The 17,113-nt window shown below is 40.9% G+C and overlaps 4 protein-coding genes across 4 annotated transcripts; all 4 read right to left on the reverse strand.

The window, feature by feature from the left end:
* Positions 1-156: 156 nt before the first annotated feature.
* Positions 157-3,972, reverse strand: LOC117300308 (cytochrome P450 4Z1-like). Its single transcript, XM_033784049.1, has 4 exons — positions 2,614-3,972; positions 1,779-2,000; positions 1,151-1,410; positions 157-681 (listed from the first exon to the last, which is right to left on the reverse strand). Exons 1-4 carry the CDS (start codon positions 3,193-3,195, stop codon positions 222-224), a joined length of 1,524 nt encoding a protein of 507 aa, XP_033639940.1. The 5' UTR covers positions 3,196-3,972; the 3' UTR covers positions 157-221.
* Positions 3,973-5,368: 1,396 nt separating this feature from the next.
* Positions 5,369-10,484, reverse strand: LOC117300099 (cytochrome P450 4F4-like). Its single transcript, XM_033783792.1, has 4 exons — positions 9,779-10,484; positions 8,731-8,952; positions 7,875-8,134; positions 5,369-7,482 (listed from the first exon to the last, which is right to left on the reverse strand). The coding sequence occupies exons 1-4, from the start codon at positions 10,361-10,363 to the stop codon at positions 7,017-7,019; spliced, it is 1,533 nt and encodes a 510-aa protein (XP_033639683.1). The 5' UTR covers positions 10,364-10,484; the 3' UTR covers positions 5,369-7,016.
* Positions 10,485-11,272: 788 nt separating this feature from the next.
* On the reverse strand, positions 11,273-13,832 carry LOC117300100 (glycoprotein-N-acetylgalactosamine 3-beta-galactosyltransferase 1-like). The gene is made up of 3 exons (XM_033783793.1): positions 13,368-13,832; positions 11,807-12,483; positions 11,273-11,513 (listed from the first exon to the last, which is right to left on the reverse strand). Exons 1-3 carry the CDS (start codon positions 13,648-13,650, stop codon positions 11,394-11,396), a joined length of 1,080 nt encoding a protein of 359 aa, XP_033639684.1. The 5' UTR covers positions 13,651-13,832; the 3' UTR covers positions 11,273-11,393.
* Positions 13,833-14,523: 691 nt separating this feature from the next.
* Positions 14,524-16,623, reverse strand: LOC117300101 (glycoprotein-N-acetylgalactosamine 3-beta-galactosyltransferase 1-like). The gene is made up of 3 exons (XM_033783794.1): positions 16,165-16,623; positions 15,096-15,784; positions 14,524-14,673 (listed from the first exon to the last, which is right to left on the reverse strand). The coding sequence occupies exons 1-3, from the start codon at positions 16,379-16,381 to the stop codon at positions 14,563-14,565; spliced, it is 1,017 nt and encodes a 338-aa protein (XP_033639685.1). The 5' UTR covers positions 16,382-16,623; the 3' UTR covers positions 14,524-14,562.
* Positions 16,624-17,113: the final 490 nt, after the last annotated feature.

Consider the following 17,113-nt stretch of genomic DNA (forward strand, 5'->3'; position numbering starts at 1 on the left):
GTAAAAAGCACCCTGTGAGGAACTTGTAAATTTCTACTGGAGCCATTCAAGGGCACCAAGGCAATGACCAGGGGGTATGGAGGCAATGTTGCCTCCGTGAAGTATCAGGGGTGGATTTCACAAAGAGTTAGTTTTTGACTTAGGACTAGCCTTTAGTTTTTAATATCTCCTAGGACTAGTCCTAACTCTTTGTGAAATGTTTTGGCCTTGAGAGAATGTTTTTAAATGTGCTCTCTTTTCTCTAAGGAGAGCACCAACTCCTTCTGCGGTTTAATGGTGAGGTTAAAACATGGAACTGGTTCCGGTTCACCCTCTACTAGACCAAGCCGGAACCGACTCACCAACCTCGCTAACATCAACTTCATCTCATTCCAGGCAAACTGCTGTCCGAGGCAGTTACGTGGCCCGGCAGAGAACGCCATGAACGAAAAAGGATCCATCTTATTGAAATTCTCCGAGAGGAACCGAGATGGTTTAAACTCCATGTGGTCGTCACCCCAGACGGTCGGATTGTGGTGGAGCTGGTAGAGGTTCATTGCCACTGTGGTTCCAGTAAGGAGGGTCACGCCATCTACTTCCAATGGCTCGGTCAGGGTACGGGACAACAGCACAACAACGTTGTACAGCCTGATTGTCTCCTTGATGACGAGGGTCATGTATTCCATGTGGACGAAATCTTTGCTGTGTATCAAAGAAAATAACTACATCATTCCAAATTCAGTAGGCTTTGGGAATTGTTTTCCTATGTCAATGAACTTCATCCACGGATACCAACCGCATCTCTTGCTCTTCTGACAGCAACATTCAAACGGACACCAAGCAAATTTCCAAAAGGCGATCTTTGGAGATTCAACTGTTTATTCTGTCATTCTATTATTGATTTCTCATGGGGGCACTAAAGACGAAATTATTTGGCAGGATGCTTTCCGTTACCATCTTTATAACAAGTAGGCTGTCTGATAACAAAATATGCCATTTCTTTTTGGGGTCATAACCGAAGCGTGACCCTACGTTCAGCTAGTGATGGAAACCATGTCGGACAGTCACTTTAATGGGAGCCTACGTGCGAGCCTTCATTTTAGTTTACTGTGTTTTGTATTTTTAAAATATTCATGATTTCCAGAAAACGAATGATGAAGTTTAAACTTACTTCATGATATCGCCTGCCTCTCTATCAGCAAGGATATCATCAACTTCCTGCCGGACTTTCTCCTGATGTTCCGGGTACTTGGCGAGTACGTACAGCACCCATGTCAGAGTGGTTGATGTGGTCTCGAAGCCGCCGAAGAGAAACGTGCTCGCCTCGTCTACGATTTCCTCTATGGTCAGCCTGGTACCGTCTTCATCTCTAGCCATTAAGACGGTGTCAAGGAAATCTCTGGGTTTCCCCAAGGAGTCTCCACTCTTCATCTAAGAGATAGGAGATAAGAACGTGTTTTTTTGTAATAAAACTTTTGGTATAAACTCCAAGCAAATTTGTCATTGAGTTCTACCCATTGTTCGAAATCTTATTCATTTTCATATACTAAGTGTCTTTATCATCGTTGTGCAATGTTATTCATCACCTTCCCACCCCTTTATCCGTTCCATCACCGAATACTACGGCCCTTTTCGTAACCACGGCTTCGGCTTTGGATTCGGCTTCAGGCTCCGTCCTCTCGTCTGAAGCCCTAAACGCCCACGCAAAGCACGCCCATCAATTTATTGTCAAAACAACCGCGGGCCCAAGCTAGCTTGAGCCGAATCTAGAACCATCAATTATCTCCCATTATTTTTACCTTTTGGTCCAGTTCCTCTTGCCTCTTGATGACCAATCCTCTAGCAAAGTTGCGAACATACTTCGTATTCTCTGCCCAGTCACTGTACATTGAGCAGTACGGGAAGGTCCATGGATGAACTTCCAGGAGATTGCCAGAAACCATCCGGGCGTTGGAGACCCTACTGAGGACCTCGGTTGCGTGGAGCATGTCATCATACTTTCCATCTTGAAGAGGTCGATTCTGAATTGATAAAGAGGGGAATGAGAAATCTGAATTCAGGCTTTTTAAAGTCTGCCTGCAGTTAACAAGTCTGTGGTTAAGCAATCGGCAAGTTCGGGCGAGTGACTAATAGACTTGACCAGAAACTGTGACGTAGCTCTCGAGTTGACTATTGTTGAACATGCGCCAGTGCATGCATGGTTCAATCATGGAGGAAGAACCCCCTCCATGATTCAACATAGTCAATGTGGTAAATCTTCCTGTGCTCTATGGTTTATGGTATAGTGTAGTCGGTCAAGTTTAGTCGCCGCCCGAAGTTATTTAATGCTGTATACTGTTCCATAGAAGCTCCATAACTTCAGGGGTTACCAAAATGTGGAAATGCTTTTACCTCCTAAGATCTGGATCCCCCTTTCATACTTTGTCGGCAGTGACTCTCAGTCTTAGAGGGATTTGTATACTCTGATTCTGTTCCATTCTGACCCATTTAGGGGTCACTTTGGTACAGATTCCGGATCACACTGACCTAGAAAATGGTTAGGCACCACGGGACCTGGATTCGGGAGTTATTAGAGAGCGAGGTTGAACTTCAATTTTGTTTTAAGTTCAAGCATCATCATCAAAGTGCACCTACCTGGACATTGGACTCGTATGAGAACGCAGTTTGCAAAATAGCATCAAAGGTACAGAGGGACAGCTCCTTGTAGACCCTCATGGGTGTCTTCGCAGCTGCTACCCGGTCCAACTTATCAAGGTACACGTCGGTACACTTGTGGAAGACCGGGATGTATGTCCGGAGAACATCCAGGTGGAAGCTAGCAGTCAACAGTCGTCGGTTCCTCTTCCAGTGTGCCCCGTTGGCGGTAACCAACCCACGCCCAACCCAATCCTCGAACACCTTGTACAAGATGGACTTATTGGAATGGGTAGAGCTCGCCACGAGTGCTTTGATGTGTTCTGGATGGACCAGAACGGGTAGAGCGAACGGGCCGTTCCACATGACGTAGGCTCTGGGACACACCTTAACTGTATCGAGCATCCATTGCAAGCCGGCTCCGAACGGGTCTAGCTTGGTGTGGCCCTTCAACCAGTGAGCTCCTGGGGGGCATGGGAGCTTCTTGACGGCAGCTCGCTCTCTGATGAAATCCCGAACAGATAGGAGCACCCGCATGAAAACTATAGTCGCTATTACGATGCATAGAGTTACCCACAACATGTTTAAAAACGTTACTGTCGTGTTGGGAAAATGGCAACAATTACTCCTGCTGTAAAATGATATTGACCTTTAGTGCACAGAACACATTCACTCGAATGTAAAAACAAAATACACCAATTGCTAACAAATGGTCACGGCCTAGAGTGCATAGTACCCGTCGTTCGCTCGAATCAAACTTACACACCAGTTACTAACAATGGTCACGGCAGTGAGTGCACATTATACGTCGTTCACTCAAATGACACCAATTGCTGAAGTTGGTCTTGGCCTAGCACTTACAGTACATGTTCACTCAAATGTGAAAATTACACCAATTGGTAAAGTTGTATTGTCCAAGAGGGCACAGATACCAATTCACAAAACACGTCCTTCGTGCTGATATCAACAACTCATTGTGTACACGAGCTAGTTTCAAGGCAACAAGTTATTGACAAAAATATCGAAGGTCAAAAGCTCGCACGAAGTAGGCTTTTAGATTATTTAAAATGACGTATTTGAAGAGGTGAACAAGGTAAACAATCTGGTTTCAAGGGAGAGGTTTATTGACATGGGTTTCAAGTTGGAGTCTCTGCCCTTGATCTATGGTCTGTTTTCCCTGCTTTACTTCCATGCTCTAACCTCACACACATTAGAGCAAGCTTACTCTATACAATTATGCACACAAACTACGCTTTCAGACTGCTAATAAAACAATGCGAAGTCAAAGTATACTTTTTGTTAACCATTTGATTCTCCTGAAGACGAGCAGAGTATACTGTTTGAAACGTCGAGACCAAACCGGCTCTTTTCAGAGCCAACACTTATTCCAAAAAAAATGTACACATGGTTGTACTCGCAAGTTTACTATTCATATTTACATTTATAGTTACTCTTAACCATTATTAATTGTTTTAATCAGAATGTATAGATGTACAAAAGATATTAACCACGTTGTGAAAATTTCATTTCAAAAGGTGGTCGCATTTTTTAGACATCGCCGAAAATCCGGAGCGAAATCCATGCTGGTAGAATAATCCCTAAGGAATACACAGTTTGAGAACCGTTACGTGGTAACGCTTCTCAGATTCAAATTATGAGGCAAAAAACTGTTATCTAATACATAACCCACTATGACTCTAAACTCAAATTGCTCTCAAACTGCTTTATACTATCAAACACTGTAGAAGGTTTCTCACAAAAATCGTTGTTCCAAAAGGATGGTGGTACTTTTTGTAACACAAAACATAATGTCAACAAATTTACACTAAACTTACTCAGTTTGAAGATGATGATAGTAGAAAGCTTCCCTTAAAATATTATTTGCTGAGGTGCTGTAGTTTTTGAGGAATGAGTACTAAAACATGTCACAAAAATAATTTTCGTCTCACTCTCGGTAAGACGAAAATATTTTCCATGTAAAAACATGGTATGTGATGGTAAAATACCATTGAATACGTTTTTACTTTTTACATGCTAAAACTGAGACTAAAATCATTTGTGTGACATTGTTTTACTAATATCTCAAAAACTACAGCACCTCAGTGATTAATATTTTGAGGGAAGCTTTCTATTATCATTATCTTCAAACTGTTTAAAGTTTAATTTAAATCTGTGGACATTGTGTAAAAAGTACCCACTGCAGAGCCTTTATGAGTGATACCCAAACGTATAACTTCCCTTTAAATGACGTTATGAGAGGTGAGGGACGCTCCGGTCGGGTGGTGCCCACTTTGTCAACAGATGCTTTTGTATTTGATTCCTGTGTGTTTATGTATCCAGGGTTCATGGGTAACCGTTCAAGGAAAACTGATTGGGCTACCCTGGTTAAATAATACGAAATAAATAGATACGTCAGCAAAGGACCTGCAAATCCCCAATGCCACGGCATTGGTGTTGTATTAAAGGCAGTGGACACTATTGGTAATTACTCAAAATACTATTAGCATAAAACCTTACTTGGTAACGACTAATGGTAAGAGGTTGATAGTACAAAACATTGTGAGAAACGGCTTCCTCTCAAGTAACGTAGTTTTCGAGAAAGAGGTAATTTGGTAAGTTCACAAATTTGATTTCGAGACCTCAGAATTAGATTTTGAGGTCTCGAAATCAAACATCTGAATGGGAAGCACACAACTTCGTGTGACAAGTGTGTTTTTTCTTTCATTATTTTTTCGCAACTTCGATGACCAATTGAGCTCAAATTTTCCCAGGTTTGTTATTTTATGCATATGTTGAGATACACCAAGTGAGAAGACTAGTCTAAGACTATTTGACAGTTTTTACTTGAATGGGCTCTGTGATTAAATTATCCAGGACACTTCTGTGATTCAAATGATACTTTTATTTGAACACTTTCAGTTCTCTAAAATAATGTGTTACTTTAATACTTACATTTGTTGAACCATTGAATGGTTGTGTATTTTGTTGCATAGTAATAATTTCGAAGTCTTATTTATAGCGCACGTATCTACCAACAAGGTACTCAAGGTGCTACAGAAAGATATGTTATTGAATGCTGTGACCCACTTCTGTGCATATTATTGTTGTATTAATTGTATTAATTTAATTTAAAAAAAAACGGAACAAACTCCATACCCTGTAGAAGGGTTACATCAATAACACAAATGTTAAACTTACAATATAACACCACTCTATAGATCTATGATTTATTTGATGGTCGCTATGGGCGTGGTGTACCCCCCTTAAAAACGTGTCTTCCCGTAGTGCTCGGAATCCCAGCAATTTTTTAGAGGGTTTTAGGGGGCGGGGTACTTCAATGCGAGAACACAATTAGTGTGTTAAAGTTAATACATGTAGTGTGAAAAACAGTGCGTTAAAGTGTGTGAACAACATTGGTGTGGGGCGCCCTCTGCTCCATATCTTGAAATTCGGAAATGAAACGAACATAAAACCCCCTCTCTGTAAACGGACATCGCTCTAGCACCGTTGGATAACTTTATGTTATAATACAGTCAACCCTCGTTATAAAGACCACGATATAAAGCTATTCTGCTTATACAGAATATTTTCTGAAGTCCTGAATCTCATTTCTGCTTCATGTTTCATTGTTTTGCTGCCCTCTTATAACAACGTTCCTGTTATAAAGAGGTGATTTATCCATCACAATACTCTAGAACAGCTTTCACCAGAAAAAAAAAGAGAGAAAAAAAAAAAAGTATTTATAATACGCTTTTCCAAAACTTGATCAAAGCGCATAACAAAGAAAAGGATAAACTAAAACTTCCAGGAAGCAAAACATTAATCTACTACTCAGGAAAGAGATACGTTTTAAGTTTTTTCTTAAAAGTAACAACACAAGAAGATTTACGGAAAATTTACAGAAGACGAACAGAGCATACTGATCGAACCAACGATACTTTTCAGTACCACCCCAACTCATTTAGAGATTATCGTTGTATTAAGGCACACTGTTTCAATCTCTGTGACGTTTGCTCTTTTTGTTGGTGTGTTTTTATGTGAGCTAAAAGGCCAAAGGAAGTTCCCATGCAGGGACAATGAAGTTGTATTGTTTTGTTTTGTATTGTATTGTATTCTATTGGAAACCTATACTATATCGTATCTCCACCATGCAAAGTTTCAAATTCTACCAAGTGATCGTGTTACAACGAGAGTCATTTGTAACCTGATTGCAATTTACTTATTATTGTTATTTCTGGATTCAACAGTTAGGTGTTACTCCAGAAGAGGTTTGACAACGGTGTTAAGATTCGGAACATGTTTCGGGTCACCCTCCACCAAGCCCAAGTTGAACCTCCTAAGAATCCTCGAAACAAATCCTACCAAGTGATCTTGTTATCTTGTCAACTGTAACCTAATGAAATTTACTTGTTACTATTATTCCTGAGTGCAACAGTTAGATGCAACTCCTTAAGGGGTTTGACAACAACGTTAAGATTCGGAACAGGTTCCGAGTCACCCTCTACCAAGCCCAAGTTGAACCTCCTTAGAATCCTCGAAACAAATACTTTAATTTTGTTCAATGCAAACTGCTGCCCGATGCAGTTCCGCGGACCGGCAGAGAACGGACTAAACGCAAACGGATCCATCTTGTTGAAATTCTCCGGCAGGAACCGAGATGGTTTAAACTCCATGTGGTCTTCACCCCAGACGGTCGGGTTATGATGGAGCTGGTAGAGGTTGATTGCTAAGCTGGTACCAGTCTGTAACGTCACTCCGTCTACGTCATAGGGTGCGGTTAGGGTACGGGTTGGCAGGATGACAGGTGTGTACATACGGATTGCCTCCTTGATGACCAGTGACATGTACTCCATCTGAATCATATCTTTGCTGTATGTGCGAAATTCAACATTTATTTCATATTACATACTCTTCTAAACATTTCGTCATCGATACCATGAACTGATACACACAATGTTACATAGCTTAGCAAGATAATAAGCACATATGGAGGGGGAAGAGTTAAACCAAAATAAAGAGAAATCAGTGTTCAACTCCTGCAAAACATTCGATGTGAAAGCAGTCATGTGACGTCAAAAATTCACTTAAATTAACATTCGCAAAGGCTTGTATTTTTTATGTAAGACAACCTAGACAGACACAGGCAAACTACAACATGGAGACGGGACAAATATTTACAATTCATAGAAAGCATTACGTTAGACAAAATGCCAACAATTGTTTCTTCAATCTGTTGAACAATTTTTAAATTGTTTCCGCACCTCGTGATCCTATCAGAATCTCTCCCGTCGAGTATCTCATCCACCTCCTCCCTGACCTTAGCCTGGTGCTCTGGGTGTCTAGCCAGCTCGTACAGTACCCACGTCAGGGTGCTTGCCGTAGTGTCATGGCCACCGAAGAGGAAAGTGTTGACCTCATCCGAGATTTCCTGGACGGTCAGCCCGGTGCCGTCTTCATCTCGAGCCATTAAGACGGTGTCCAAGAAGTCTCGAGGTTTATTTAAGGGGTCGCCACTCTTCATCTATATAAGACGCCGAAAAAGGAATCTCCCGGTTCAGAATCAACCCAGATTTGGCGAAAAACTTGTTAGATCTTGTTATGTAACACTTACAAGTTAAGGTGAGATTATTGACACTGACACTAAGTTGAAAAACAAAAACAACTCCGGTCATGACTTGAGATATATTTCCATTGTAAAAAAGTCTATCTCTGCCATAGTACACCTCTTGCTCATTGCCGTTCTTCTTTAAGGACTGGCACTGTTCCTTCTTAAATAAAGATTGCAAAAGTCGTCAATTCTTTTTAAAAGGGTGATCGTAGCTGTATTAATCATTATACAGGCCTATTTGTGTTCTTTATGTTTTTCTAAGGTTTTTGAAACCTGTCTCTATGCCCGAACTGTGATTAAGTTTGACCTTCTGAATAAGCTTGACAACTATCAGCACTTTCTTTCTGTAGTAAACATTCAGTCATTCGTGTATTTCTTGATTTTATTGTTTATGTCTCTAATGCAATTGATGACTCCAAACTTACCCCGGGGATGTTCATTGACCTTTCAAAAGCTCTTGATACGATAGACCATTAAATATTATAGGAATCCTTCATCAGTATTCTCACCTTCTGGTCAAGTTCTTCTTTTCTTGCACTAATCAACTGACTAGCGAAATCAGTCAAATAATGACACGCCCTCTTCCACTCCGGGTAGAGGGGGCTGAAGTACCGGAACACCAATGGGTTCAAAAACACCGGACTCCCCGTTGTCCGGGCCTGCACGATCCCGGTCAAGACGTTGGTCGCGGAGAGAGGGTCCAACTCCCCGTTGATGGGAGGTTCTTTCAACTGGAAAGGAAAGAATAATAGAGTTGTTGATTGTTCTTTTTACCACTGATTTTATCTCAGAATTATGTGTGGACATAGACAAATTATTGATGCTAAATATTAAATTCTTGCTTGTGGTCAAGCCAGTCCCTTCCCTTCACCCCCCCCTTTTTGTCCCCCTATTCATTGTTTACCCCCTGCTTTTTTATGTATGCTTTCTAACCCCATTCATGTATTTCCACTTCACTGTTTGTGCTTCACTTAGTTACCTGTTCATGTTTGTTGTGTTGTCATTTAGCCTTCGAGAAAGACTCTGCTAGGGTCGAAACGTCAGGCCATTAACTATTTTTTGTAAATATTAAATTGAAAGACTTTTTGGAAAATTTGTATAGAATTAGATGTTGCTTTTTAAAACAATGGAATATATAACACCGGAAAAGTTTCCGTATCCTGTCACCACTTTTTAATTCGTAATGAAATAAAGTAGTGTCTAAATTACAATAATGGCCACCGCTGTGTAACTTTATTTATAAATTTCAGCCAAAAATATAGGATTCGAACTCTATAGTTACCGGGCAATCTCGATGGTCTAGTTGGTACGACACTGCTCTAGAATTGCAAAGATTATGGTTTAAAATCCGCTTGAGTAATATGCCTTTGATGTTATTCACAGGTTTTTTTTTTCGCCAGACACACAAGGCCTTAAGGCCACTTCAAGGTGTATGTGGCTACAATCAACCATTTTTGTCCTGGGCCGTGGCCACTTACTCCTTGGGCCGATACAGGGTTATCCCCTTCTTTATTCATTTATTATTGGTGTTGAAAAAAAGGAGAAAAAAAACATTACCTGGCAGTTCGACTGATGAGAACATGATGTCCGAAGAATAATATCAAACGTACACTGACCGATCGCATGGTCAACATTCAAGAGTTGACCCTTGGCTGCAAGATCACCCATCTTCCTAAGCAGCACCTCAATACAATCATTGTAGATTGGGACATACGTCTTCAACACATCAAAGTGAAAAGACCCAGTCAACAACCGGCGATTCCTCTTCCATTTAGCCCCGTCAGAGATAGCTAGCCCCTCCCCAAGCCAGTCAGCAAAAAGGTCGTAGATTTCAGACTTGACTGACCCAGTGGTGCTGGACAGCAAGGGTTTGATGGTGTCTGGATGGACCAGCGTAGGCATCCCGATGGGCCCGAGCCACATCGTGTAGGCACGGGGGAAGCTCTTGACTGTATCACGGAGCCATTTGAAGCCCGGCCCTAGTGGTTTTTGCTTCTGGTGACCGGCCAGCCAGTGGGCCCCTGGTGGGCTGGGTAGTTTACAGATCGCACATCTTCGCTGGAGTATACCACTAAGGGCAAGGCATATCTTGGTGAGGAAGACAGTGGCAAAAGTGATGATGACAATTACCCACCACAACATCTTTGGTTAGGTTAGGCCAAAAGTTCACAGCTTCACAGCAAGCGCACCTCTTAACTACACCCTGGACAGGCAGGCAGGTTTACAGGCAGGCAGGTCAGCATAAAGTAAGTACAGTTATTATACCTTTATTGTTATACACAAATACCACCCATTATGTGTGTACAAGGACAGTCCATATGAAGAACTTTGGCCCCGGTTTGAGCAGATAATCCCTCACGCTGTGTACTGTGTGAGCCGACTGTGTAACGGCTTGAGTGCACAGCCGGGAATGGAACAATTCATTTACATTTTAGGGGATCAAACTTCTAGACTTCGTAAGAAGTAGTCTAGGTTCCTAGACCATTGGTGTTGCGTGGTCACACACAACCAACGTTCCGATTATGCACGGCAAAAACTGTACACGCTTGTAATACACGAACGCTAGCGGGCGCTCTGTTTCTCTGATTTCCGGATCTCCCCATAGACCTTATTGCAGATAGCAATTTTGAACAACTGCGCATGTGCGCGCAAAGGACTGTGGGAAAAATTTGGCACCTCGCTCAAAAAAGTAAACAACGTTCAACGTTCGTACACGATCGATCGGTTTGCAAAATGGATGTGGCAAGAGCTGCTTGATAGAATAAATAGTTCTGGCATAGACGAATTAAGGTCATCTTTAGGGCAACAAGGGCTATGTGAATAGCGCTCTCTAGTGTTGATACATTTCACACTTCGTACACTAAAATAATTCAGATTCAGATTCAGATAGAATGGTAAAGGTAATGGTTTCCAAGTGGCGTAAAACTTATGGCGATCTGTGTGTACAAACTTCTTGTTACAGGACCCTTTTTTGAAACATCCTCCTTCAGCCCTTGTTAATTTCCCTTATATGGGGGACAGAATCGAGTCCGTCGGACAGATTTCCCCAAAGAGGCCAACCCATACACATGAGACGACCACGAGGCAAGGATGATAAAGTTCATGGGCCAACAATTTCGCGATTGTCCCGCTAAACATTTCCAGTTGAGATAACAAAATTGATTGCTATGAATTATGGATTTGGTTTTGTCTTGACTTTGATTCTGTGGATGTAATAATCAAGAGTTAACATCGACTCCTCAGTTTTGATGTAGTGGATAGATATCAAACTATCTGAGCAGCAATCGGGACCCTGGAATTAAACAAAAGAAATAAAAAAAAAGGTTTTGAGAAAATTATATGAACAACATTATTACTAAGAATTGTTAGAAAATTTAAAGTTCTGTGTAACATTGTCAGTTTAACCGAATTTTACAATCTCTTAAAATAAATAAGTCTCGTTGGCAAACCTCTGCTGAAATGCTGATGACACAACAACAACAACAACAACAACACAACAACAATAACAGCAAAAACAAAACTGCTATAAGAACGATCAATAAGAACATTGATTGGGGTCTATTAAGATGTGTTTTCATCGGTTACCAATTTCACGTCATATTTCGAGGATTTGAAGAACCATTCCGGCATATTATCTTTGAAGTAATCGTCAGTACGCAAAGGTAGGAATCGACTTCGCTGGTACTCATCCCTTGAATCACCGCGTAGTACATTCACTTTGGACAGGCACCAGCCAATCATCATGTCCTCTACTGCAGTAATCTTGCCACTGATGTGACAATTCCCATCAATCTTTAGTTGATCATTAGTCAGCCTCTTGAGGGCCTCCTTGCTGATTACATACCCTGACCCACCACTCATGTACCCCACATGCCAACCCTGTTGATGAAACTCATGACCGTAGTAAACCGGCTCACTGCTGTTTTTGTCCCGCAGAAAACCTCTCAAATTATCCACTATGACGTAAGTGTCGTCATCAGCCTTAAAGAACCAATCAGCGTCGTTGAAATGGTGCTTATAGATGTAAAGAATTGCTTCTTTTGTCTTTTTCCATAAATGTTTTCTTCCTTCGTTCACTGGAAGCCCAACTGCTGGAAAGTCAAGATCGGTTTTTGAGCTCATGTACAGTGTGACGTCACAGCGTGGACCCCAAGTCTTCTTGATTCCGATTGCTCTACTGTGTAGAGTCTCTGGTGTCGTCATGACCCAGCAAAGCACCCTGGGATTGTTTGCATTGTTGATCTCAGACATTATGCGATGATCTGTTGAAACAAAATCAAATAATTTAGCTACGCCATAAGTAAGCATTACGTCACGAGTATGCATACGTCACAAAAAACGCAAACGCATTGCGGGGGGGGGGGGGTGGTATACATTCGTCACATGTTGTTGGTTGTTGTATCTTCTTAAGTGAAGAGGTGAACTGATGCCTTTCGATGGTTTTCTGTGTAGACCTCGTGTCTTCAAATAATGTTTGCAAGGCTTTCAATTCGTTTCAAAACCCATGTGCTAAAGGCCCACAAAAAATATTAATTACCACATAATAGAAATATTATCTGTCCACTGAAACCAAAATGGGTTGATGGGCCACATTTACACACACGTATAGGCCCTACTTATTGAGTAATAGATTATGTGCCCATCTCAATGGTATCATTGTTTTTGCCATCCTTTTTTTTTTGGGGGGGGGCAACCGTTTGAGTGACCAAAGAGGAGTTTCAGCCAAGTTTGTCACAAATTTAAATGACAGCACCACACAGTGTGCCTCTGACAACTGAACAGGGGTATAGTTCAAGGACTGATATTGTCAATAAAACATGGCCTCGCCAATATCACGGGCGGTACCCTTGAAGTTGTCTACATAATTTGTACAACTGCAAGGGTTTTGACCAGTCTGTCAAACAAATAGTGAGCATCTATTTCTGAAAAATCAGGCAACACCAATGAAAAGGAGAGAAATGGTCCACACGGTGTCCAAACAGAGTGTTGTTTCTGTTTCCAAAAACATACAATATTAAACAAAACCTGTAAACATATGGAAGGTTCATGGTCTAAAAAAATAAGGGGGAACGAGGGTTTCAAGACATTTTCATGAATTTTCACAAACATACACTCTCCTCCCTGACTGAAAAAAAGTAAACCTTACCGTTCGCTGAGATGCGTTGCTTCACGGTGGGCTTTTGCGCCGTGTGTACCGGCGGGAGACGATGGGATGCGTTGGTCTTGACTTTATGAAATCTCTCGCCATATTTGACGAAGTTCATGATGGAGTCGGATTGTAATGAATCCCGGTTCAAGTTTTTAGGTTCTCTCTCTCGTAAAACGGACTCATACTTCTGCACTGTATGTATTGCTATTATCCACGTCAAGAAACTGCCACCGAAAAAGGCGAGTAGTAACATGAATAAAGTTTCCAGGTAATTTGCCATTGCAAAACTAGAGCCAGTTCGAGCAAGGGACTATGGTTGACTATCGTTGACCATTGGGTGATTTTGCCTGGTACCCAGGATGTATTTCATGCATAGGTAACCATAGAACATTGACTAGTGGTTGACAAATGGTCGCTCCTCGAACTTGCCCAATGTCTACTCAATGGTATACCGCCCGTGATTTTGGCGAGGTTATGTATTACTGACAATATCAGTCTGTTGAGGTACCATATGGTAATTGGATTATAACTATTAATTTGTGTTTCCAAAATCCTAAATAACTTTTTTATTCATGTCCAACAATAGTATGGAATACAATCAATGGTGTACAACATAAAAGGAGATGTTTATTGAATATTGGAACAGACGGTGCATGCTTCCATTGTCTTTGATGTGAAAAATCGCTTTGTTTTTGAAGTGATTAGAAACTCACAGACCGTAGTGTGATTGAAAGCATGTCATAGTCGATATTAACACAAAGCACTCTTGGTACAGTGATTTGGGTGAAATTGATTCTGTCTACAGAAATAAATAAATGCTGGAATAAAAACAAGTAGGCCTACTACACGAAAGATATCCACACAAAAAACATAGTTTTAAAAAGTGGTATTGGGAGATCTAAATACAAACAGTTTCAGTTTGTGAGAACTTTCAACATCACAATTTTATTAGAATAAAATGAACGATAACCCACAAAGAAAGTGTTTGCTTTCTAAAGAATGATTTGGTGGTCACCAAAATTCTAGTAATGCGATTTCAACGTATACTTTTAAAAGTGCTGTTGCACCTGTTACAAGACACGTACTGTGGAATTTCAGTTGTTGGAATAATTTTAGTGGTAAACAATTGTTTAAAGTCACATATCGGCCCTGGAAAGATATCTCTGCAGACGATCGCTTTGACGTGATGACGTCACGTTTTGTTTCTCCTTAAGCGGTAGATGTAATAATCCAGCAATTGCATCGACGCCCGATCGGTGACGTAATGGATTGATATCAGGCTTTCTGAACAGCATTCCGGACCCTGCAAATCAGAGAAGAAAAAATTATTACTCGTTTTTTTAATATATTTTTTAATATATATTTTATTTATATATATACAATTATTATTGGCCCATGCATGCTAGACATTTGCAGTAACTAAAAATTAGTAAACTTGCGGGACAACCATGTATCAAATCTCCTTTGTGGGAATGTTTGCTCTAAAAGACACGGTGTGGTCTCGACGTTTCGATCAGTACACTCCGCGCGTCTTCAGGAGAAACGTCGACGAGACAACACCTGCTCTTTTCAGAGCAATACTCCCATCAGGGAGATTTATGTTGTACCCGCAAGTTTATACGATTTTTTTGTTACTTCTTATTATTCACACAATACAAAGCTTCAAACCACTTAAAGAAAAAGATGTTTAAATTTTAAATCATACTAAACTGAAACAAATCTTACCAGTTTAGTTTTATGTTTCGAGAAACGATTAAACCACTCTGGTACATTCTTTGTGAAGAAACTCTCTACAGTCAATGGTAAGAACCTATTCTTATTCTGATCATCTCTTGAATCTCCAACGGTTACTCCAGCCATCTGCATACACAATCCCACCCTTACATCTTCACTTCTAATCGTCTTGTAGTATTCACAGCTCGGTGTAGCCAATGGTATCTCTAGTTGGTTGACCACAATTGCTCTAAGGGCTTCTCTACTCATCACATAACCAGCTCCACCGCTCAAATATCCTTGGGGGATATACGGTTTAAAATGATGGCCGTAGTAAACCGGTTTACCGCTGTCTTTATCCTGCAGAAAATCTCGCAAATTCTCCATTATGACGTAGGTGTCATCATCAGCCTTCATGAACCAATCAGCGTCGTTGAAATGATGCTTATAGATGTACATGATAGCGGCCCTAGTTTTGTTCCATAGAGCTGGTCTTCCTTCTTTAACATCGAGCCCAACTGTTGGGAACTCTGGATCGGTCTCAGAGCTCATGTACAATATGACGTCACAGCGAGGACCCCAAGTTTCCTTGATGCCGATGGCTCTGGTCTGAAGAGTGGACGGTGACGTCAGAACCCAGCATAGCACTCTAGTTTTGTTGGTTTTTAAGTCCGGATTATGCAATGTCTTCGATTTAATACCTGGAAATCAAAGATTTAAAGAATAAAACAGATAAGTAATAATAATGTATAGATCTTAAAGCTACAGCGAAGTCACTCTTAAAACTGACTACCCATCTTAACATGACTCTTATCAAGCCCTGGAAGAGTGATGTGTTTGGGCGGGGGGGGGGGTAATAATCTTTTGTGACGAGGCCAAAGTTTCAAAGAGCTTCTTAAGCATACAAAAGTTGCTAAGCACAACAAAATTCTGCTTACCAGAATAACTAGCCAAACTGCCATGTCACATGTACAAAATCTCTGACTGGTATCCACCTCTCATTTCTGCTCAAACGGTGAGAATATCTTTGATATTTTCTACTTTATGAAATTAGGGGTTGAAATGGGTGGTTCCTTCTTACCTTGAGTGCGAATAGCATGACTAGTGGTAGGATGCGTCACGTCTTGTAAGACACCAGCTCTCGTTGTGAAGGAGTCATCATCACTCCTTAACATCTTAGCCCTTTCTTGCAGGAGCATCTTATATTCCTCCAAGGTGCTCATTGTCACCATCCACGTCAGGAAGCTGCCACTGGTGAAGGAGAGTAGCAATAGAAAGAGCTTCTTCAGGTTGGCCATCAGATGAGAACCACTCCAGATTCTTGCTAGGGGGCTTCCTTATCTGTCTCCGGATGCCGTTCTTGGGAAGTAAGTTAACTCAGGAATAGTTCTTGGGTAGACTACACTTTAAACAATCCATGTTTAATTCTGGTTTGTTAGTACTGGCCATCCCATCCATAGACGTGAGTGATACAAACCCCTGTGATGAAGAGGGTTGTAATAATTGTAGAGATGGAATCATACAGCACTGATGATGGAATGGACGTCGTATGCGTCTGGCCGTTTCTACTTCTGACCCTGTCTTCTTTAGAGTTTTAGCCTTTACATTTCATGAAATGGTCAAAATTTGAGCGCAATCATCAACTAAATAATTTCATACCCGTAGGCTCTATCATGAAATTGAGTTCAGTGTTGCATGTTATACCCATTGTAGTTTATTTATTGTTACATAGCGGGGGACCTAATCAATTTAATCAATAACATTATGAATAGTAAAATGGGCCCGTCGAACTAATATGTGTATTCTTTTCCAGATGGGACAGGTCCTACAAAAAAAAATACTGAAATAATTTCGTTCCCCCGAAATATTCGTTATTTCAATGCAACTAAAACATTTTTGGTATTGATACATTTTCAGTTTTGTTTAACCTGTCCCTTCAGCGGCTCCATATATTCTCGAAACAGCCACATAAATAAACACTTTTCATCAATCAATATTTTACATAAATATAAAAGCAATCAAAGCGTTAC

This window comes from Asterias rubens, chromosome 15 (genome assembly GCF_902459465.1).
Source record: "Asterias rubens chromosome 15, eAstRub1.3, whole genome shotgun sequence".
Lineage (NCBI taxonomy): Eukaryota > Metazoa > Echinodermata > Asteroidea > Forcipulatida > Asteriidae > Asterias > Asterias rubens.